General features: G+C 34.1%; 2 protein-coding genes across 3 annotated transcripts in view; both read right to left on the bottom strand.

Moving 5' to 3' along the window:
- Positions 1 to 18,501, bottom strand: part of Rhau (ATP-dependent RNA helicase Rhau) — a 19,880-nt gene extending 1,379 nt beyond the window's left edge. Inside the window, exons 1-21 of one of the 2 annotated variants that reach the window (XM_080159267.1) lie at positions 18,379 to 18,460; positions 17,826 to 17,899; positions 17,234 to 17,282; positions 16,376 to 16,621; positions 14,847 to 14,901; positions 13,815 to 14,018; positions 13,492 to 13,556; positions 12,639 to 12,707; positions 12,098 to 12,242; positions 8,872 to 8,939; positions 8,236 to 8,456; positions 7,625 to 7,690; positions 6,983 to 7,047; positions 6,140 to 6,243; positions 4,930 to 5,664; positions 4,606 to 4,666; positions 3,951 to 4,065; positions 3,765 to 3,849; positions 3,097 to 3,171; positions 2,476 to 2,628; positions 2,012 to 2,109 (exon numbers count right to left, since the gene is read on the bottom strand). In XM_080159267.1, coding sequence (XP_080015393.1) covers positions 2,012 to 2,109; positions 2,476 to 2,628; positions 3,097 to 3,171; positions 3,765 to 3,849; positions 3,951 to 4,065; positions 4,606 to 4,666; positions 4,930 to 5,664; positions 6,140 to 6,243; positions 6,983 to 7,047; positions 7,625 to 7,690; positions 8,236 to 8,456; positions 8,872 to 8,939; positions 12,098 to 12,242; positions 12,639 to 12,707; positions 13,492 to 13,556; positions 13,815 to 14,018; positions 14,847 to 14,901; positions 16,376 to 16,621; positions 17,234 to 17,282; positions 17,826 to 17,881 — 2,735 coding nt within the window. In that variant the 5' untranslated portion in view covers positions 17,882 to 17,899; positions 18,379 to 18,460. Of the gene's footprint in view, positions 1 to 2,011; positions 2,110 to 2,475; positions 2,629 to 3,096; positions 3,172 to 3,764; positions 3,850 to 3,950; positions 4,066 to 4,605; positions 4,667 to 4,929; positions 5,665 to 6,139; positions 6,244 to 6,982; positions 7,048 to 7,624; positions 7,691 to 8,235; positions 8,457 to 8,871; positions 8,940 to 12,097; positions 12,243 to 12,638; positions 12,708 to 13,491; positions 13,557 to 13,814; positions 14,019 to 14,846; positions 14,902 to 16,375; positions 16,622 to 17,233; positions 17,283 to 17,825; positions 17,900 to 18,378 lie in introns of both variants that reach the window. The other variant, XM_080159266.1, reaches the window with a different exon arrangement.
- Srp68 (signal recognition particle 68) lies at positions 18,458 to 22,086 on the bottom strand. The gene is made up of 4 exons (XM_080159268.1): positions 20,666 to 22,086; positions 19,971 to 20,099; positions 19,701 to 19,763; positions 18,458 to 19,101 (listed from the first exon to the last, which is right to left on the bottom strand). The coding sequence occupies exons 1-4, from the start codon at positions 22,043 to 22,045 to the stop codon at positions 18,892 to 18,894; spliced, it is 1,782 nt and encodes a 593-aa protein (XP_080015394.1). The 5' UTR covers positions 22,046 to 22,086; the 3' UTR covers positions 18,458 to 18,891.

The raw sequence follows: 22,086 nt of genomic DNA, 5'->3' as shown, positions 1-22,086 counted from the left end.
CAAGAGGCTTTGGTATAGCTTTTAGAGGGAGGGAGGGTTGATAGAAATTAGCCTAAAACCATCCAAGGCCTCAGGAGCAATGTGAAGCTTTCCTAAAATTGTGAACACTATCGGTTCAGTGGAATTCTGAATGAAAAAAACCAACAAAAAAACTTACTACTTTATATAATGGGATATAGATAACTGCTTGATATGAAACATTTTTTTCCTATTCCAGCATTGTATAGACCTTTCCTTCCTACTTCCCTAAATTGGTGGTTTGTTTGAAATGCATCAAATATTCTGTTATAATGGATTTATTATTACTTGGATCTTACACAAGATTTTCATATCCTTATACTAAAGTAACAGGATGTTTGTGTGTCTCTGTGTTTGTTTCTACCGAAGGATCTCGCTAACCGCTGAACCGATCGGGTTCTCCTTAATAGGGTAGCTTCTCATACGTCCCGGGAAGGTTTATAACTATTTTCTTGGGGGGTGGGACACCCCCAACCCCCCAAAAAATGAAAAATCCCCCCCAAATTTTTCTTTAAATTTTTTAAACTAAAATTAAAAATTGAGGGAATTTTTTTTTCGACTCCCCCCTCCGCAGGTGCCCCTAGAGGCGTAGCCGCTAGTTCTCTAATAAAATGAAACACGCATTGGGCTGAAAGAACGATTTATTTCTTAACATCCCTTACCCCATTCCCCCTCCTCCTACTGAATGATCTATAAATTATAGAAGAAATAGCAACTTAAATTGACGACAATTTTTCTCCTGTCATAATATTTAGCAATAGTCGTTATCCATTTGTGTTAAGTATAATGATTATACAACAGTATTGAAATAAATACTCTCAATTTCTCTTCATTTCTAGAGTTATTAGGTAAAGAGAATATTTTTTTAATTAGTTTTTTAGTGCAAAAAAGTAAAAGTTTCATACAATCATGGAGGGAGAGGCAATAGCGCTAAGCTTTTTCTCCCCCCCCCCCCCCATATCTACCGCATACCAAAGACAAAATTTGACACATAAGAATGGGTAAAGACTCTTTTCATGATTGAGAAAAAAATATTATTATTTTTAAGTTTTCTACAGCTTTTTATGATTAGTCTATATAATCATGGTCTAAAACAATTAATATTAAGTGAGAGGAGGTCAACTAGACTCATTATCATCATATTTCATTTCATTTACATAACATCAAAGCTGAAGTAGGGGAACTTTCCAAGTGTATTATCATGCAAAATAAACCACTACGTAGTTAATTGTAGTTTAGTTTTCCTTTTTCAGGACATTATTAAATTTTTAAAAAAATCTAGGTATCCGTTGTAGACATTAATGCATCTCATGATTGTACATTTTTATGTTTGTAGAAAACTGGTTAGGTATAATACTACGCTAGACATAATTTTTCAGTATGGCTTAGAACCGGTTCTAATCCACCAGACATTTAACAGGTTCGAAGCGATACGAGGAAAGCTTTTTCTTAAATTCTTGTATGTCCTATTAAACAAAGTATTAAGGTTTTTTATGCCTGAAGCTTAAGATCCTAGTAACTAATGAACTGATTGAGTTCTCCTTTTTAGAAAATCTTACTGTAGTTCCAGGATTATTTGAGGCAATTTCATTCATAGGTTGGGAATGATGGTTTAGGGCTATTTTTATGCCCAATTCCTAATTCTTTGAATACAGAGCCCCTTGATCCTAGGAACGGCTCCGCCGCTAATAAGAGATATACGTCTAATATTCAGAGATCTAAAGCTATAAGACAATGGCCGAGAAATTGAGTTACGTCCACAATGATAATACACAAAATTGCCCCTCCTGTAGATTATAATTAGTGAATTAACATAATGAACCAACAAATTAAAATTCAATTTAAGTTCCCAAAGTTATTAAACCAACGAATAAGAAAACGTTATGATATATAAAACTTTGGGGACTAGTGTAATAAACAGCCCAATGTCCCCTCCCTCCCAGCTAATATTTCTTTATTCCCAGCTATAAAGGCCAAGGGCAAGGCATCTTACCTGGATCCGTCAGAGAGAGTATCATATCCAGATTTTACATACTGTCCAAAGAAAAGTAGAGAAAGAGGTGAGACCATTGTGGCATCAAACAGGAAAGTCTAAAAAGTAAGAAAGATTAAGTATTTTAGTAAATAGACAGGACTTTTCGAGAATTCTTGAAAAAAGTAGATTTTAGCAGCCTAGCTGTAACCAACAACTGAATTAATTTGAAAAAAAAGTATTTCGTAATTTAATCTGATTTTTGGAGGTCTATTAAATTCTATGAAAGCCAACCACCCCCCCCCCCCCCCCCCGCTAAAAAAGGAAATTAGGAAATATTTGTTTTTATTGGTTTTTAGATTAAAATGCATAAAGTAACCATGAAAATTCTTAGAAAAATAGGGGACAGGATTAATAAGAGGTCCCGTAAAAAATTACACTGAATGCTCAACTGATAACTGATATAATCAAAACTTAATACTTACATTAGAAGATTTTTGTTTAAGATGGTAAACCACCCACGGATATGGAAACTCAAAACTCTTGGATAAAATACTTTTGGGATGAAACAGGATTCTTCTTTCATTCTCAGACATTAATAATGTGTTCATGTACTGAGATTTCTTTATTTTCTTTATCTAAAAAACAAAAAAAAAAAAAAGTTATTGATCCAAATACCTAATTGTATTAATGAATATAGAATATACGTAGATATTATGACAGGGAAAAATTGTCGTTAATTTAGTTTGCTAATAAGGAACTCGCATGGAAAATTTGTCGTTAATTTAGATTGCTAACATGGACCTTATTTTTTGGTCAGCTCGGTTATCCAGTAGGTGGGTAGGGGATATCGTTAAGGAGGTGAATGGGGGGTAACATTATTTTAGCCAGCTGCGAGTTTCACTTAATTAGAGAAAATCTGGTGTAATATCCAAGTAATTATATATCTATTCCCTTATTTAGCTTTAAACACAGTGTAAGCAATTAAACATATTACAACGTTTGCTATGTCTAATCGCCATTTGATTTCGATCACCTAACATAAATTAAATTTTTGAACTAAATACTAATTTATAATCATTTTTAAAACAAAATTGATTATTTACCTTTGCAGTATTTGGATAAAGACCTGAGCAAATAACAGCTCGTACCAAAGCTTCATTATCTGAGTTCACATTTGCCTAAATCAATTTGATTTTTAAAAATATATTCTTTTGGTAAATTATTATAAATTGAAAATTTTCGCATAATTTTCGCATACAAATACTACAATTAAAATTATTATAACAATTACCTAAACAACCTAAATCCTAATCATTTCTGCCCGGGTAACCATGAATTTTATGCTATAGCAATGATTTTTTCACATGAACAAAGGATTTCCAAAATGTCTAGATCGATTGTGTAATGCTTTTTTTTATACGCCTTTTGTGAGGTTTAAGGCTGTTGTACTAATTTACACCTTTTGTAGCATAAGTCCCAGATACTTAAGCCGCAGCCACTTTTATAAATAGAAGTTGGAGCGCCCACAGCGTCTAGGGAAGGTCGTGCGAGGTCAGGAAAATAGCCTAAAACTATCACAAGACAATTTTAAAGCTTCTCTGAAAAGTCCAAGACATTCGAACCAACGATTTCCGAGATCTTTAGCTATAGACGATATAACAGTAATACTTTATATTGCGTATAGGATATAGTTCTTAGTATACTTTTTTGGATCAAAGATACTCTAAACTACGTGTTATTTTTAAAATTATATCTCAAAAAAGAGCAACACCTGAGCATCCATAGGATCTGAACTCTGTAGAAAACCATTTTTATTTAAATGCCGACACAAATCAGTCTTCAAGTTGATCAACATCCTATGTAATCAACAGATTATCTTAGGTATTAACAGCAATTTGAAGATTATTTAACAAACAAATTTCATAGCAAGCAATAGGTAAAATCTTACAAATATTACCTCATAGTTGATTGAGAGAGATAGTTATCCCAGCAGAATCTGGACTTGTTATCTGTGTCCAGGTATTCTGTTATAACATTGGCCAGCATCAAGTGATCAGAATATGTGTTATCACCTTAAATAATCACCGTTTTACAAACTTGAAAACAAGTTATTTTTCAGGTAGGGAGAAAATTATTGACATTACCACCAATTTTAAACTACCAAAGGCTAAACGTTATATCGGCATTTTGTCTTTTTGAAACCAAATCAAAGAAACTCGGGGCAATTACTTTGATGTAGAACTGTGAAGTCATAGCGGCTTAACCCTCGCTAACTGTCCTAAGTCATCCCCGGTGATAATTGTCAAACTAATTAAAGTGGAAAATGTCGATTTATTGTACTGCATTAAAGCAACTACCAAGCAAAATCCCAGTTTTGTAACTTTAAAAAAAAAGTTTTGTTCTGTTGATTTTAAAAAATTGCGACTTCCGTCTCATTCCTTTTTCCCAGTTATGAGGTAAAAAAGTGAATCTCGCAGCGGGTTGAAATAATGTCCAATAAATGAGTTCCATGTCAGCAAATAAGATTAACGACAATTTTTCCCCTGTCAAAATATCCACGTACATTATAATCCATTCTTCTGTCTTATCGAATTTTAATAAAAAAAACTTACCAAATTCAGCTTTAATTGCATCAACTTCTTTTTCTTTTCCAAGAGGAACCAAGAACGCATCCTTTACAAAAATATAAGAGTTTATAGATTTAATAAATAATAAAAAAAAAATGCCACTTTTTCTTTTGGAATAGCATATGAAATAAATACACAGTCATCATATTTTAAAATATCTGTTATCTACCTACCTACATTACATAATACTTATTTGTTCGTCCTTCTTTTAGAAAGATAACATAATTGCTAAGGTAGTTCGGCTTATGAACGAAGTTTTAAGACTAATTAAGAACAGTAAAGATATGCCAGTGTAAATCAACAACTAACCTTGAAACTTAGACTAGCAGCCACAGAAAGTATAGGATCTACACAGGAAAATATTGAAGCCATCAGGATCATTTTACCAGTCTGTGGGTCTAGAGGTAGTTTGGCTAAATGGAACCCTAGTGGGGTCAGCTCCTCGGTGTCACCTTTTATATTAATAGCATTTATGGTCACCAGAAGTTCCAAGGACAATTCAATTGCCCTATCACTGGGAGGATCTAAAACTTTCTGTAAAACTCTTCTGCATGAGCCCAGCTCCAGAAGTTTAATCTGAAGAATAACTTCTTCAATTCTGGTTCTGCACATCTCTGGTGGGAGGTACGAGTCCAGATTATTTTGTCTATAGCTGGTGAAGAGATGGTAACACTTGCCAGGACGAGTCCTGCCTGCTCGGCCCTTTCTCTGTTTCAGGTTGGCAACACTTATCCATTCAGGTAACACAGTTGAGATATTCAGCTTCTCGTCAAACTTTGTTATTTTGATTTTCCCACAGTCGACAACATAAACAACATCCTCAATTGTGATGGAGGTTTCAGCTATGTTTGTGGCGATGATAATCTTTCTGGTGCCCGCGGGTGGACGGGCAAATATGGCTTTCTGGTTAACTGTTGGCATTAGACTGTGCAGGGGGAAGATTGTGGCTGACCTCAGCTGGTACTTGCCGCCTGGCTCTAGGTTTTGGCTCAACTTGGAGATCTGTTCCCAGCCAGGTACGAATACTAATATAGCACCTTCATCCTGAGATAAAATATAAATTCTATTGAAATGGGGTTAGATATGAACCTGAAAATGTTTTTAGAAACCGTTCAAGAAAAAAAAATCATCAATCACCAAAACTACAAATTTTTCCCAAAACATTAGTCAAAATATTCAATCATTTTAAAGAGATCGGTCTGTCTTACGTCGGATTAAACCCGATTATGATCCTGTGGATTAGAACAGGTTCTGGGCCATACTGAAAAATCATGTATCGCATCGGAAAAAAGAAAATAAAAGATTAATTTCACATTAATTGGCCCCGAAAGGCAGAAGGCACGGACCAACTAAACAGGTTTTTATTTTATTTTGTTGTTTTCTATATTACGTTACGACACATGATTTTTCAGTTTAGCTCAGAACCGGTTCTAATCCATTGGATAATAATCGGTTTCTATAAGATCAGAAAACAGGCTGACTTTTTAATTGATTGAGCATTTTGACTAATGTTTCATACCTCATTTGCATGAATATGTTGAACTAATGCAGCCGTCAAGTCCATGTCTAATTCTTCACAATTCTTGTTCCACAAATAATCAATTGTTTCTCTGCTGTATTTTCCTGTGCAAAATATTAAATACATGAAAATTATACCACTCTTAATAATATTGATTATCAAAACAACGTAAAATCAGAGCTAGCAGGGCCAATTCTTGATATTTTTTTCATATTTCAAATTTTTCAACATGGGATTTTAAGATCTGAGTTAAAAAATTTTGTATTAGAGATCCTTTAAAACAAAGTAATTTGTATATTTAGAAAGAAATATATAAAAATTATTGTTTGCTTTGTATACGTTTTTGTGTTTAAAAGAAAGAAAAATAAAAAAGAATGCCTATATGATCAATCACTTAATTCGGCAAATAGGAACACAGGAAGGATCAATCCCACTATATTATTAATTAGAAAGTTTACACTTTAGGGAGATTTTTTTTTCATTTATTCCACATATGTATAATGATGTAAATAGTTGAATTTCTTGGAATAAACTCGTCCAAAATTTCGTCACTTTTATTATGGAATTGAATCATATGTGAATAATATAAACAAAAATATTCTTCTCTTAAATAGCTGGATTATTGCAGGGCTCGGCAGCCGCACGTAAGACGCGTGTAAGGCTCAGTGAAATTGTCAGATTGTCTAAACCTGTTCCCAACCAGACATTACATCTTTTCAGAATTTTTTTTGTACACAGACATGTTTAATTTTGAGATTTATGCCCAGCTGTCCAGCCCTGGATCATTGTGTTTGATTGTCCATCTAGAGTAATAAATGAATTGTTTGAAACTAATTATATTACCAGATCCCTGGAGATGTCTGAGAAAAGGTCCAATTTCTTCTTCATAACTTTGTTCATCCAATTCTCTTAAATAAATATGGATTTATTATTACTTGGATCTTACACCAAATTGTCTTGTAATCTAATACAAAGAAACTTGAAGCTGGCTAAAATAGAGATACCACCCATCCACCCCCTTTTCAACATCTCCTCCTCAACTACTGGATGGACGAACTGGTCAATAAATAAGTTTCATGTTAGCAACCTAAATTAACAATTTTTCCCTGTCATAATATCCACGTATATTCTATATCCATTCTTGAATCTGTTATATAAACCTATTAATCAGGAAAAATAATTGATAGGTACTCAGATATTTTTAAAAACAAAACTTTAAAAATAGCTTAGAAAACGATTAATATCCTCTGGATTAGAACCGTTTCTCAGCCATACTTAAAAATCATGTATAGCGTTGTATTACCGACAATTTTTCCACGAATATTAAAATAAAAATCATAAAATTAGTACGAGTTTTGTACGCCCGGACCTTAAGCAACCTCGGGGCTAAAACAAATTGGTTTTAATCGTATAATTTTTCATTTTAATATCCGCGAAAAGCTATCTATCATACGACGGATAAATAACTATTAAAACATTGGTTACCTGTCCCTGTCCTTTCTTGAATGTCCTCTGTATTTATTTCTATCTTCATCTCTTCCTTTCATTGGCCTGAATTGTATAGGTAATAGAGTTTAAAAGAGGGACGTAACTGATATTAATGGTTTATAAAAAAAAATAGGGTTAGCTCCATTTTTAGGGCTTTTGATTTAGTTTATACCCATAAAAGCTTAAATCCAAGCTGCACGGTTCTTAAAGTAGTTCCAGAAAAAAATCCCCTCCTCCCCCCCTGATTAAAAGGCTCAATTACGTCTCCCTTAGTTATCAACTTTAAAGTCAAATTTGAATTGAATGAATAAAACTAGAGAAAAATCCATTCCTTGAGTTTCAATACATGACCATTTTATAAAGCCTGAACTGATGAGGCTGTAATAAAAGGCAGGGTAGGGAGAGGGCCATTGGACTGTAAATTATGTTGGCCCAAAAAGTTTTATAAACATGTTCTTTGCTTTGCTAAATCTTAATTTAATGTAAAAACTAGAAATGTCCAAACATTTCTGTCAAAATTTTAATTTACATAAGTATAATGCCTTGCCTATATTATAATTGGATATGTACATAAATGTCTAAAATGACACTAAAAATAGCTTACTAACTTTCTATAACCAGTAATTTGAAGGACATCCTCCAGAAAAATCTGTTCGACAGGATAGGTAAATCCAGGTATGTTCAAACTGGGACAGTTGCCGAAGTACCGGGAAAACTTTTGAGAGTTCATTGTGGCCGACATGAGAATAAGCTTGAAGTCTGGTCTCACTGGCAGGATGGATTTACAAATTGTCATCAGGAAATCTGATTGCACATCGCGTTCATGGATCTTAATGAAATTCAAAAAAATTCAACTTTTGTATTAAATATTCTTTTGGTCAACTATTTAGAAACGAGGTCAAGGCAAACTAAATTAAGGCTTTTAGGTACAAAAGGATAGTTTTAAGTTTAATTGGATATGGTTAATTTTTTTTAAGTTTTCAAAAATTTAAATTTGGAAGAATACCTATGTATGTTTAAAAACACTTAGCTAAAGAAATATCATAGTTTCTAAAGTAATAACAGAGTAGAACAATAGATTTTAATACAGGAACTATTTTCAGCTTAATCTCCAACTTCAAGTCCATTATGACTTGACACACAGTCTCATGGAAGCTTCACATTTTCCGAGAAAAGCAAGTGTTCTAAATTAAGTTACCACTGAGCCACAACAACAATTAGATGATGATGTTAATAAGACAAACCTCATCAAGAACTAGATGTGTAATTGATTCCAGGGTGGGGGAACTTCGTAACCATTGTAACACAATCCCTAAATTAGAATAGATCAACAAATTAAACAAAGTTACAATTGATATAGGGTACACAGTGGGATCTTTTGCCAAAAAACGGGACACTAAGAGTAGACAAAAGTAAACTTCAATAAATAAGCTTGTATTTGTATTTTTTTTTGCTTTAGCCAGGAAATAACTTAAATTTTGCCCCTGTTAAGTTCTAATGTACATTTGGTAAGTACGTCTGGCGGTTTTGGAGGAGCGAAGCTGGCCTATTTTTTAAAAATCTATAAACCTTCATAACTTCAGATACGATTTGAATATTTTAACAAAATAAACGTCTATGTAAATATTTCTTCAATGCAAACAATGTTTGTGAACATGAATATAGCGTCAGGTGCACCCAGTTCGAGTCCCGGCATTTTTAGGTAGGCCCAGTATAAGTAAAATAGGACACTTATAAGGCATGTTTTTAAATGTTTTTTTAACAATAACATAATTTTCAAAACACTTTTGATTTTGTGTTAATACCTTTATTCTAAGTCTAGCTATCTTCATTTAAAGTTTGTATAAGAATATAAATATAATTACTTATGTTATATTCTCTCTCAAACGTATATTTCTCTCTCTCTCTCTAATGCACATATAATGTTTTTGCAATATTATAATTAATTCCCAAATTTGAATTTCCGCTGGACCAAAACCAGTTAGAAATACAAATTTTTGAAACACATGAAATTTAGCAAATTTAATTGCTAAAATAAAAGTATTTATAAGTCATCTTTATTTAACGAATCCTTTATCCCTTAAATGTCCATTAAAACCGCGAGAACGGCAAAAATCGTTAAAAATCACGCCAACGGCGGCAAATAACGGCGAAACGGTTCGCCAGAGGCAAATGATGCATAAGTCAAGAAAGATCCGCCTTAAAAAGTTTAAAAATATTGCAGAGATGACTTTGGGCTCTAAAATGACTCCTTTCCCCTCTAACGGGGGAAAATTTGAAATTAACAAGAACGAAATTGTTCAAACCATTCAATGTAAAATGCTCAATTACTCAAAAACGGCCGGGAGGCCCCAGGTTGTGAAAACTGTTTTAAAAACAATACATGTTGCATATTAATATTATTATTGCAAAACCCGGGGCCTCCTGGCCGTTTTTGGGTAAAATGGAGAAAACTGATTTTTTTGGATTAAAAATCTTAATATTTTAGGTTAAATTTTCTCACAAAATGTCAATTTACATTTTTCTTTAATTAGACATTGGTACAGGTATCTGAAAAGTACCTCAATCAAAAATTATTTGCATAAGCTGAACATAAATGTATTTTTTGTTGCTTTGAAAAAATTGTGTAAAAAAATCTGGAAAATCATCAAAACTGAAAAGAAATTTTTCACTACCTTTTTTAAAAATGGCATAAATCCCCCAAAAATTAATATTTTTAAAAAATTTCTTTTCTAGCTGGCTACTTACAGCAATTATTAATTCCTAGGATAGATAAAAGTCGATTTTAAATTTTTTGGATGTCCCGATTTTTTTGAAAAGATCCCACTGCACTGTGGGGTATACGTCGATATATTGAAAGGATTTGACGTCAAATTACCTTGCTATTATATACCTCATTTTTTGGTCCGTTCTTTCACCCAGTAGAAGGGGAGAAGATGGGGTGAAGGGGGTAGATGGGGGGAGGGGTCGTTATTTTAGCCCGCTGCAAGCATCACTTTATAAGCGTGCATGAAAATCTGTTGCAAATAAAATTGCTTATGAATTTGTAGGAAATCAATAAAGATTTATGCAGAAATTGAAATTCTATTTTCTTTTGCAATACTTCACAAAGATATGAAACATATCTTTTCTTTCAATTAATGCTGACGTTATTAAGACGTTATCAACAATAAAGCCTGAATGACAAAAGAACAAATAACAAAAAAAAATGACGTTAGAAATTGTGAATAGGTAGTCAATTGGGGAAAAAAGAAAATGTTCGGACAAAAAAAACTTACGAAATCAATTAACGTCAATTTATAAGTTTGGTTATTTAAGAGTAACTGATATTAAACAATTAGACAAAAAAAATACGGATCTAGTACAGTTTACGGTCGGTAAAATGTTCTTGGTGACGATTATCTCCAAAAATATATGAACTTTATACATGATGCCAAACGGCTAGATAAGAAGGCCTATATATAATCTGGAATACCCAAGCTCCAATGTTGCACAGGAAAAGATTCACTGAAGAAAAAAAAATGAGTAAAATAAACGTTTCGCGCATTTATGTGCACTTCGAAATAACTGTGCATTATTGAGTAATGACTAGGTGTTCCAGATTATTTGTAGGCCTTCTTTTGTCGGTTTAAATGTGCGAGCATAATCTTTACGTTCCACCGTTTGGCCGTAATCAGCCATTAAAAAGTTCATCGATTTTTGGAGATAATCTATCTAAGGAACATTTTGCCCTGAACTTAACTAGATCCAAGAATACTTTTCGTAATTGAAACTAAAGACATCAAGAACAATTATGTCTAATAGTAGAGTAGGTAGGTAGCAAAGTTTATTTGAATGAGAAAAAGATTTTATACAGGGACATAACAGAACATTGGTAATACATAACAGCATTTTATAGTTATACAAATTAATTAGGGGGGAAGGGGCTTCTATCAATGATACAAACTGATAAATAATTTAGCCTAATTTATACCTTTATATATCTTTCATTGAAAATTCCATTATGTTAATTGACTCGGACAGACACACAGACACTAGTTATAGAGAAGCTGTGCTAATAAAAAGTAAAAGAAAAAACATTTGTTTCATAGAAATTGTCTTTCCAATTCTTTTTGTTCTTTTCGTTAATTTAGGCATGTTAGAATTGTCCTATCGATTTCAAACTTTGCATGATGATTCCTATAATAGTTAGGTAAAATTCATAAAGCGTAGCAACTCTATAATCGTTACCATATTGTTCGTACGTTCATTTAAATCATGTTGAATTTTTTAACTTTTGTGACATTTTTTAAAGTGATAAATTATCCTATACATATACTTATCTAATTTTTTGAATACTGGTCCCTAGGACAACAAAGTACAATATTAAAAGCGAAGAATCTATATAATAAAGTCCTAAAAAGAGCAGCAAAATTTCGTATGTGGTCCTCTCTAGGTTAATAAGTTGGTTGCCTGTTATACTAATCTAACCTGTTGTGCATAGAAGAATGGAATTATTTGTTGCTGGAAGCTTGGATTCTAATCTGATTTGGTATCCCACACTTTCCCCCAGTCGTTGGTCTCTTTCATCTGCTATTCTCTCAGCTACTGACATGGCAGATATACGTCGAGGCTGTATTATCAAAGTCTTATTTTTCTACTCTAGAATGCATAATAAAGGATGACAACATTCATAAAAGCGAAGCTCAACAAATCAGCGCGATCTAAAACCAACTGAAGATTAGAAACACAATATTGATTGAAGATTAAACGAATATTTATTCTGCATTAGGTACATTTTTATACCTACAGAATGCATAGAATTTATTAAAAGTAAACAATATAGATGCTACGCCTATAAGTGTACATGATTGTCTACTAAATCACCATTTCAAAATTTCTACATAAATCATCTACCTAACAAATTTAGATGTTTGGAAGTACTTACTGAGTTATACCAAACATTTACAGCTTTCCATCTCAAATGAAAATGGCTCCAACTTAATTAAAAAATAAAGACTTGACATTCCTGAGTGACAACAATTCTGCAATTAGTATCCTTATTCCGCCTCTCCTGTTCTTCTAATATAAATTGTGGCACCTATAGTAAAATTATAATATTATAGAACCCAAACTATTTCATTTTTAACTTTTATTCAAAACGAAACGGATCAATATTGCTGGAATCGGTTTTTAAAGTTTAATCTAATAAAATTAGAAAAAATGTACAAAAGAAAAACTTACCAGGGTTGTTTTACCACAACCAGTTTCACCAGTTATAACAACAACTTATTTACCTGGGTTGTTTTACCAAAACCAGTTTCTCTATTTAAAACAACAACTTACCTTGGTTGTTTTACCACAACCAGTTTCTCTAGTTATATCAACAACTTACCTGGGTTGTTTTACCACACCCAGTTTCTCTATTTAAAACAACAACTTAATTGGGTTGTTTTACCACAACCATTTTCTCTAGTTATAACAACAACTTAACTGGGTTGTTTTACCACACCCAGTTTCTCTAGTTATAACAACAACCTACCTGGGTTGTTTTACCTAGACCAGTTTCTCCAGTTATAACAACAACTTACCTGGGTTGTTTTACCACAACCAGTTTCTCTAGTTATAACAACAACTTACCTGGGTTGTTTTACCACACCCAGTTTCTCTTGTTATAACAACAACCTACCTGGGTTGTTTTACCAAGACCAGTTTCTCCAGTTATAACAACAACTTACCTAGGTTGTTTTACCACAACCAGTTTCTCTAGTTATAACAACAACTTACCTGGGTTGTTTTATCACAACCAGTTTCTCTAGTTATAACAACAACTTACCTGGGTTGTTTTACCACAACCAGTTTCACCAGTTATAACAACAACTTACCTGGGTTGTTTTACCACAACCAGTTTCACCAGTTATAACAACAACTTGGTTTCTTCCTATCAATTCTAAATAGAAGACCAAATAAACTTAGAACCAAAACTGAGATTATGTGAAATATCTTGAACTTTGGGTAAAAAAAACTAGGAGTTTATTTGAGATTAAAATGATATTTTCAGCTTTGGGATAAAAGTATTTTTTTAAGTAAATAAGAGAGAGCTGATATATAGGAAAATATTGTTATCAGTTAAAAAAAAATTAATTATAAGTGCGTGTTACCTTAAAATCACTAAATAGACTGAGTAAAACATTTTTTTAATACACACCTAAAATCTCTTCTCGTTTGCTAGCAGCCGGGAGAGTGTTTCTAAATTCATAAAGCTTTGTTTTCTCGGCTTTGTTTGCTTGTGTATAACTTTGCCTATGTTGTAAAAACAAATAATCATCTGAATCAACATACTTTTCTTCTTGTATCTGAATATCAGATTTTGTTTCTGTAATACTGAAATGTTTGTCCATTCTCGCGTTCCCTGAGTAAAATTTATAAAATAAAAGAGGATTTCTGTAATTCCAAAAATAAAGTATATTTAAAAACGTCCTAGAAAGCTAAAGGTATAAAAGGCTATCTTTCAAGGAGCTTAATTTATTTTTACATTGAAGAGAATTTGATGTTAAAATCGTTAAAAATTGCAGCATTAAAATACTAAATAGTCACGAATAAGATTTGCATATTTTTTTCTTTATACCTTCATGTTTAAGCAGTAAGACATTAATTTGTAGCTTGCTAGTATGTTTCTAAATGTACTAGATTCTTAGATTTGCATGACCTCCATATTAAATCTTAATTTTTAATAAATACAGCCAATACAATTCTTATCTTTCTTACTTAATAATGTTTTATCAAATTGAATGAATAAAACTTCTTTGAATATTATTAAGGAGGGGTTACGTATTTCGTTTGTTTTGAAGGGAGATAAAAGGGGGGGGGGGTTAATGCAACCATCTCGTAATCAGTGAGCAAATGGCACTTAGAATTCGAATTTCGATCTAAACTTTTGCATGAGTAATCCTTGGTAGGTCTATTTTCCCTAAATCGAAGAAAAAGTTGGAAAAGTAACGTCTGGCGGCTCAGCCGTTTAGCCGTTTTTTGCCCATTTTCAGGGTAAATCTATCATCAATTAATTTCACTTATTGTGATCAAACCTAAAACACAAAGGAACTCGTTAAAAAAAAGAGTCACAGCCCTGAGATTTGGCGGTACGGCAGATGCTTTAATGGGATACAATGTGGAACTTTGAATTAACGACGACGGCTACAAAAAGTGACACATCCATCCCCTCCCCTAAAAAATACAAAACCTGAAATGTTTTTCATGAGTTGAACCAAATGTTTTGACTCGTTGAATGCTTTATCCTGAAAACAACAAGTTATGGTACTCAGAGCTAGGGATCTAATGACGTTAAATTTTCGTAGATTCCAATTATTTTACACTCAAAATTTAATAAAAATCCCAAAACGAATAAGGCTTTGGGGCAGGGTTGTCATATTGGGCGGGCGGTTTTGAGCAGTTTTGGGCACCCCCCGGTTAGGGGGAGAGAAAAAGGGGAGGGGGTTAAAAAAGAGGGGGGCGGGCCTATTTTTTGGGTGATATCCTTATAATAAAGTAACAGGATGTGTGTCTGTTTGTTTGTGTGTCTATGTGTTTGTACCGAAGGATCTCGCTAACCGCTGAACCGATCAGATTCTCCTTAACAGGGTAGCTTCTCATAGGTTCTGGGAAGGTTTATAACTATTTTGGGGGAGGGTACCACAACTCTCCTAAGAGAAATCGCCCCTAGAAAAAAAATTACACCCCCCCCCAAAAAAAAATATAAAAAATTATTCCCCCCCCCAAAATTTTTTTACTTTTTCTTTTTAAATCTAATATAATAAGGGGGGGGGGAAGTTCTGACACATTTGCGTAAACCTGGTGTATAGGCTTTATCTTTGGACTGAGAGGATAGGCTATTAGGGATAAAATCATTCTTATATGATAAATTTCCCCCAGATTTAAGCTTTTTTGGATAGACCTCCAGGTTCCGGAGCTCCAGGCCTCCAGGTGGTCTCTGTACAGGTAAAAATTAAAAATAAGATTTTTTTTTTGAAGAGTTAGAGGTTAACTTATAAAACAAAATATGCTTCTTTTTGATTGTTATTCACATATTTGAAGAAAAAACATACATATTTTGTCTCATAAGCTGACATCTAACTCTTAAAAAAAAATTTTTTTTTTTCATTTTTACCTGTAGAGAGACCACCTGGAGGCCTGGAGCTCCGGAACCTGGAGGCCTATCCAAATAATCTTAAATCTGGGGGAAATTCATCATATAAGAATGATTTTATCCCTAATAACCTACCCTCTCAGTCTAAAGATGAAGCCTATACACCAGGTTTACGCAAATGTGTCAGAACTTCCCCCCCCCCCCCTTGGATTATCAAATTTGACTCTCCCCTCCTCAAGTGCCCCTAGAGGCCTCTAGGGCCGTAGCCGCTAGTTAACTATATAAATTAGTAATCTTTTTTTTGTATCTAGAGAAGGATTTCGCTAACTGCTGAACCGATATGGTTCTCCTTTCCAGTGGAGCCTTTATAGGTCCTGAGATGGTTTTAGGCTATTTTATTTCTAATAATAAGTCTAGGTATGGTTTTAGGCTATTTTATATCCTTTTTATATGCTTTTTACGACATTTGCCCAAAAAGGGTGCCCAAAACCCGCCTAAAACCCTTTTGGGCAATTAGGCCGCCCAATATCAAAAAAAGTGCCCAATTCGACAACCCTGCTTTGGGGACTAGTGTAATAAACAGCTCAATGTCCCCTCCCTCCCTTGAGATCCTATTAGTATCTAACCTGTTCTATCATTTTGTATTGAAGCTCTTTTTCAAAATAATCTAATTGTTTGTGGGGAATGTGCGCCACTGTACGGTTACGTTTCTGCTTCTCACGACTTTTCTGTGCGAAAAACATTCCTATGTCTCTACCGCGCAACCCTGGCGGAATCCCACCTCTCCCTCCTCCCCTGCGGGGTCGACCCCCTCCACCTTTATCTTCATGCTTGTGGTAACTGCTGCGATTGTTGTCAAAGGAATCATCCGCCTGAGTAGAAATATTATAAAAATGGCAGTACGACGTTTACAAAACAAGAATCACAAAAATTTACTTAAATAGTTTTTAACTTCATAGGTAGTAAATCAAACAAAAAGACACTTATTAGGGATTACGCATTTGCACGATTCTAGTTGACTTTGTGATCCCTTTTTTTTGTTTTACAATTGATAACTACTATTTTTTATTATTTGTATAAACAATGCTACAGTTAAATAAATGATATGTTATTATTTAAGGTATTAAAATGCTGTATTTGTGATTACCTGTGAAAGTTACCTTTAAAATAAAATATTTATCGACTACACAGTACAAAACTGTCTTATAATAACTAGCTCATATGCCCCCACAAGAGAATGGGAATATCCTAAACCCATATAAAGATTTATATCTAAAATAAAAATAGCCTAAAAGGTTCTATTTTAAGATTACTTAATATGGAGAACCTAATCGGTTCAGTGGTTAGCGAGATCTTAACGGGTAAACAAAAAGGAATTAGAAAACACTGATATCAACAACTTTTACAAAAACGCATTTTCTTTACACTAAAAAAAATCCTCTAATTTAATAATACTGTGCGTAGTATATAATGATGTTAGTTACCTGTTCGTTGAATCTTTTCTTGCCACCTCTATGATAACCACGTCCACCTCTGAAAATGAAAATGAAGGGTAAAATTATCGTCAATTTCGCTTGCTAGTATAAGTATGGACCTCATTTATTGGTCAATTCGTACATCCAATAGAAGGGAGGGGCCGGGGGAAAATGGGTGGATGGGGGATATCGTTAGTTTAGCCAGCTACAAATTTCTTTTTATTAGAGCACAAGATAATCTGGTTTATGATCCAAGTAATAATAAAGCCATTTTTATTTGACCCTATTTATCACGTGCTATCGAACTATCTTATAAAGTCTTTCAAATAATGTTATTAGAATATCACATAAGAAAATCACAATTTCCAATATGGCTTCGAAACCGATTAATATACGCTTTACTATAACCAGTTCTCAGCCATACTGTAAAATCATGTATAGCATCGTATTACAGACAATTATCCACTAATATTAAAATCATAAAATTAACACCATTTTTGTTAGCCCGGGCCTTTGGGCCAACTAAACTGGTTTTAATCTTATAATTTTTAATTTTACTATTCGCGGAGAGCGGTCTTTAATACTGATAAATAATGCCTACCTAGTACAGAGGTATTTTGTCCAACTAAGAGTGACATTTTGGTGAAAACAAAACATTTCAATTCTGATTAAACTCTACAAACATGAAATTTTGTACTCCTTAATCTTGGCCAAAATATAAAACTTTTTTTGAATTGATGAAAGGTAAAACTATGCTTTTTTTTCAAAAAGATTTATTGTAGCTAAAGCATATCTTTGACTGATTAAATCTCAGGGGTGTATATTCTGCAAATTTGACCCGGCTGAGGAGGAGGGGGGAAATAAGAAATATGTGGTTGGGGGGGGGGGGGGGGAATGTAAAAATTAAGAGAACTGAAATCATTTTTTTCTATTTTTCTCCCCTAGGAAAAAACTAGGAGGGGAAATTTTTTTAAAAATATGCAGCAGGGGAAAAAAATGAATCTTGTGCAGAATATACCCTGTTAAATCTATATTATGAGCTATAAACTACATGCATTTTTTTGAGTTAGTAGGAAATTAAACACAACGAAGAGAAAGACAAAGACTATTGAGTAGCTGCGATTCTTTTAGGAGTTTACTTAAGATATTTATACCTTTTATACCCTCCTCTATTTTGACGATAGTGTCCACTTGATCTCCCAAAATTTCCAGAATCTGACATACTATAACTTATCTGAAAAGTTAAAAATGAAAAAAAAGCAATAATTTTCTATATCTTTATTCATGAATAACAAAATAGTAAATAAAAACAAAAAATGATGGAACAAGAATGATTTTCTGCATAAATTGCATTAGGTTTATTTCACTGTATTTAAGTTGTAGGTAGGACATATTATTTGATTTCTTTACATGAAAGTTAATTACATAAATCAAATTTACATATTATATAATTTAACATTAAGCTTTGCTCTTTAAAAAGATTTAAAATAAATTACAAAACTCAAAATATGAAAAAATATAACAAACATTTTCAATCTTATTACCTACCTATCCAATTATTTATCAACTAAAATGTTGATAAAATAATAATTTCAAACATATAAATTGAAGAAATATTTGTTTTACTAAGTAAATAAATAATATAAAAGCTTTCAGAGGAAGGGCAACTACTTCTTACCCCCGCCCCAGCCCCAAATCCAACCGCCAAGACCTCCCTTGGCGGCCCCCTCCTTTTCTTCCACCTTCAGCTTGGAGTCCAGGCTGGGCAGCTCCAGGTGATTGACGGCCAGGTCAAAGAAGAGAGGCTTGCACGGGATTGGTTGGAACTCTGGAGGAAAGTGGACAAGGTTTGCTTTGCCCTTCGCCAAGTCAGGATCCTACATTTAAGTATAAAATAGTGTATTGTGCCGACTTTTAATTAGGTCTTTGAATATCAGCCAATAGCGACGTAAAAAATACGACACCAAGTCACTAAAAAAGAACAGAAAGCAACTTGCTATATACGAAAAAGATCCCCACCACTTGGGCCATGTAGTTGTCTAGGTTATACATTACATCAATACTTATACCCTCCCCAAATCGTTGTGTAAAAAAAATCGCCCCTAGCTTGCAAAATTGCGTAAACGCAACTTTCGCGCTAATGATAGAGCTCATAAAAAAAAAAATTTAAAGAAAAATATACACAGATTAATATTAAAAAGTGTCAGCTTATCTGCCCAGCTATTATTACCTTTCAATATTGATCCAGTTTATCAGCCTAACTATTATTACCTCGCAATATTGAACCGGTCTATCAACCTAGCTATTATTACCTCGCAATTTTGAACCAGTCAATCAACCTAGCTATTATTACCTCGCAATTTTGAACCAGTCTATCAACCTAGCTATTATTACCTCGCAATTTTGAACCAGTCTATCAACCTAGCTATTATTACCTCGCAATATTGATCCAGTCTACAAACCTAGCTATTATTACCTCGCAATATTGATCCAGTCTATCAACCAGAGCAGTTTTGTTTTCTATCTTCATCTCGGACATCTTAAAACAAAACCATTATTTGCCTTGAATATTTAATTAATTTGATGATTTCACCTACTTTGTTTTTATTACTAAGTCATGTTTCAAATCAAAGAAGTAAGTCAATTTTGTGTGCAGCAAATATAGTTGATTTTTCAGTGTGGCTGAGAACAGGTTCTAATTCATAGGATATTAATCGGTTATAAAGCCATACAAGAATAATAATACCTTATCAGTAACTTGTTCCGTTTCTAATATTGAGTTAGCGTGGGCAACAAATTGATTTTCTTCAACAAGCTTAACAAGTTCCTTCAACTCTGCCTTCATAGTTGCATCAAGGCTTGGATCACTCTTCGCCTGAAATGAATTTAGAATTATGACCGGGGAAAATTGTCGTCAACTTAGGTTAATAACATGAAACTCTTTATTAGTCAGTTCGTTTATCTAGTTGGAGGGGAGTAAATGGGGTAAATGGGTTAACGTTATTTTAGTCCGCTGCTAGTTTAACTTTATTACAGATCTTGAAAATCTGGTGTAACATCCAAGTAATATCATATCCATTTTAAGTTTCACTGTAAAGGTCAAAGGGTCAAAGCAAGATCTTCAATCAATCTTTCTAGAGTTCTTAGGACAAGTGTAAAAAAAATAAGTGTAGATTTAATTCAAAAACATCCAATAGGCACGACAATGATTGAAAACACGTTAACAGAAAGTGGAAAAAGAATAAGGTAACAAAAAAAGACTCAATAGGGGAAAGTTATGATAAACTTTGTTAATATAAGGTTTCATTAAGACAGATACATTGACTTGTAGAGTAGATTCACTACTAAAATGCCATATTTAATACGAACGTGCCATATTTTTTTTTTTTATAGATTTCTGCATCTGTAATTCTTTTACACCTATATATCTTTAAAACTTACATTGTTGATGTACTCATTTGCTCTGTGGAAAATTGCCATAGCCTCAGCCCATTTCTGTGCAAAAATAAATGCCTTCGCCATGTAGAAGGATTTGAAGGCACGGTAGAAATTAATCTTGAGCTGATTTGACTGCTTCAACTCATCATCATCCTCCAACCCCGCAAGGCTGGACACCTCGCTGATGCCCAGGATGATGTTCTCGTACATTCTCACCACGTCCTGGGGCTTTATAATCTTCTTTCCCTCCTCCTGCTGTTCTAAGCCCTCAATCTTTCTTTTCATTGTCTCCAGCAGGACGAGATTTCTGCTGACTGTAATATTATGTCTGATGTAGAGAAGATACGTATGTAGGAAGTGTTGTGAGCCGACCTTGCCAGTTGATTGTTGTTGGCGGGTTCTGAATTCTGGGTCCTCCATTAGATCCTCCTTTAACACACTGACAGCATCCTTGCTCTGCAACAGCAAATTCTCATAAACACTCAGCTTGGCAGCATCATCCTTGACACGCGCAAGCTCCTCCCCACTCTCCTGATATGATAACAGAAACAGTCGGACTTTCTCCTGTTTAACCGCCATCTTGCGTCCTTTCCATTCTACATCTTGCAGCGTAGCTGCTTGTTGTTCGCGAGTTTGTGATATCAAAGAGTCCAGCTCAAATGCAGCTCCTTCGCCTCTCAGAGACATGAGATCACCCTTAGCACTGGCGTCTCCAATATTATAAGCACAATATCTTAGACTAGGAGTAATCTCGTCCATTTTCTGCCTGAAAAGATTTCCCTCCTCCTCGCCCACTGTCTGACTCAGAGACTCGTAGATCGTCTTGGCTTGTAACAACATGGCTTGTGCGTCACTCCATTTACCCGTCTCAAAGAAAAGCGTGCCTGTGAGCCAACACTTGTACGCCTTGGTCTCCAGCTTGGTCCTGGCATCGACTCTGTCCGAGGCTGAACACAAATTATCCAGCATCTCGGCATAGTTACGGGCCTTGCGCAATCGATTTATCATATGGAACTTCTTACGTGGGTAGGTATTTGTTTCAAACTTTAACTGCATATAGTAAGCCCAGGCTCTTTCTGTTGTGACAAGGGGGATTTGTAGATGTTTTTCATCTTTCAGAATATCACCAGTGACATCTTTCTTTTGAAACTTTTTCTTGACACCCTGGACAAGCCCAAGAGCCTTCCTAAGCCTACGGACGCGTCTGGAGCAATAGGCACGGTAGCGCTGGTAGTCAGCGTGACGAAGTCCGTGCTTCTGCTGGGCTTCTCTTATGACGGCAAGAACTTTTAGGTTCAGGATTTTGATTTGTTCTGGTTCCTGCTCCTCCTGTTCTGGTGGTGGCTCATCGCCTACAACTTCTTCTACTACGTCCTCAACCATTTTATTCTGAAATTATTTGAACAGAGGTAATATAAACTATA

Source organism: Acartia tonsa, chromosome 4 (genome assembly GCF_053477335.1).
Source record: "Acartia tonsa isolate MP-2025a chromosome 4, ASM5347733v1, whole genome shotgun sequence".
Taxonomy (NCBI): Eukaryota; Metazoa; Arthropoda; class Copepoda; order Calanoida; family Acartiidae; genus Acartia; species Acartia tonsa.
Note: the sequence above shows the minus strand (reverse complement) of the source record. Positions and strands in the feature narration are given on the sequence as shown.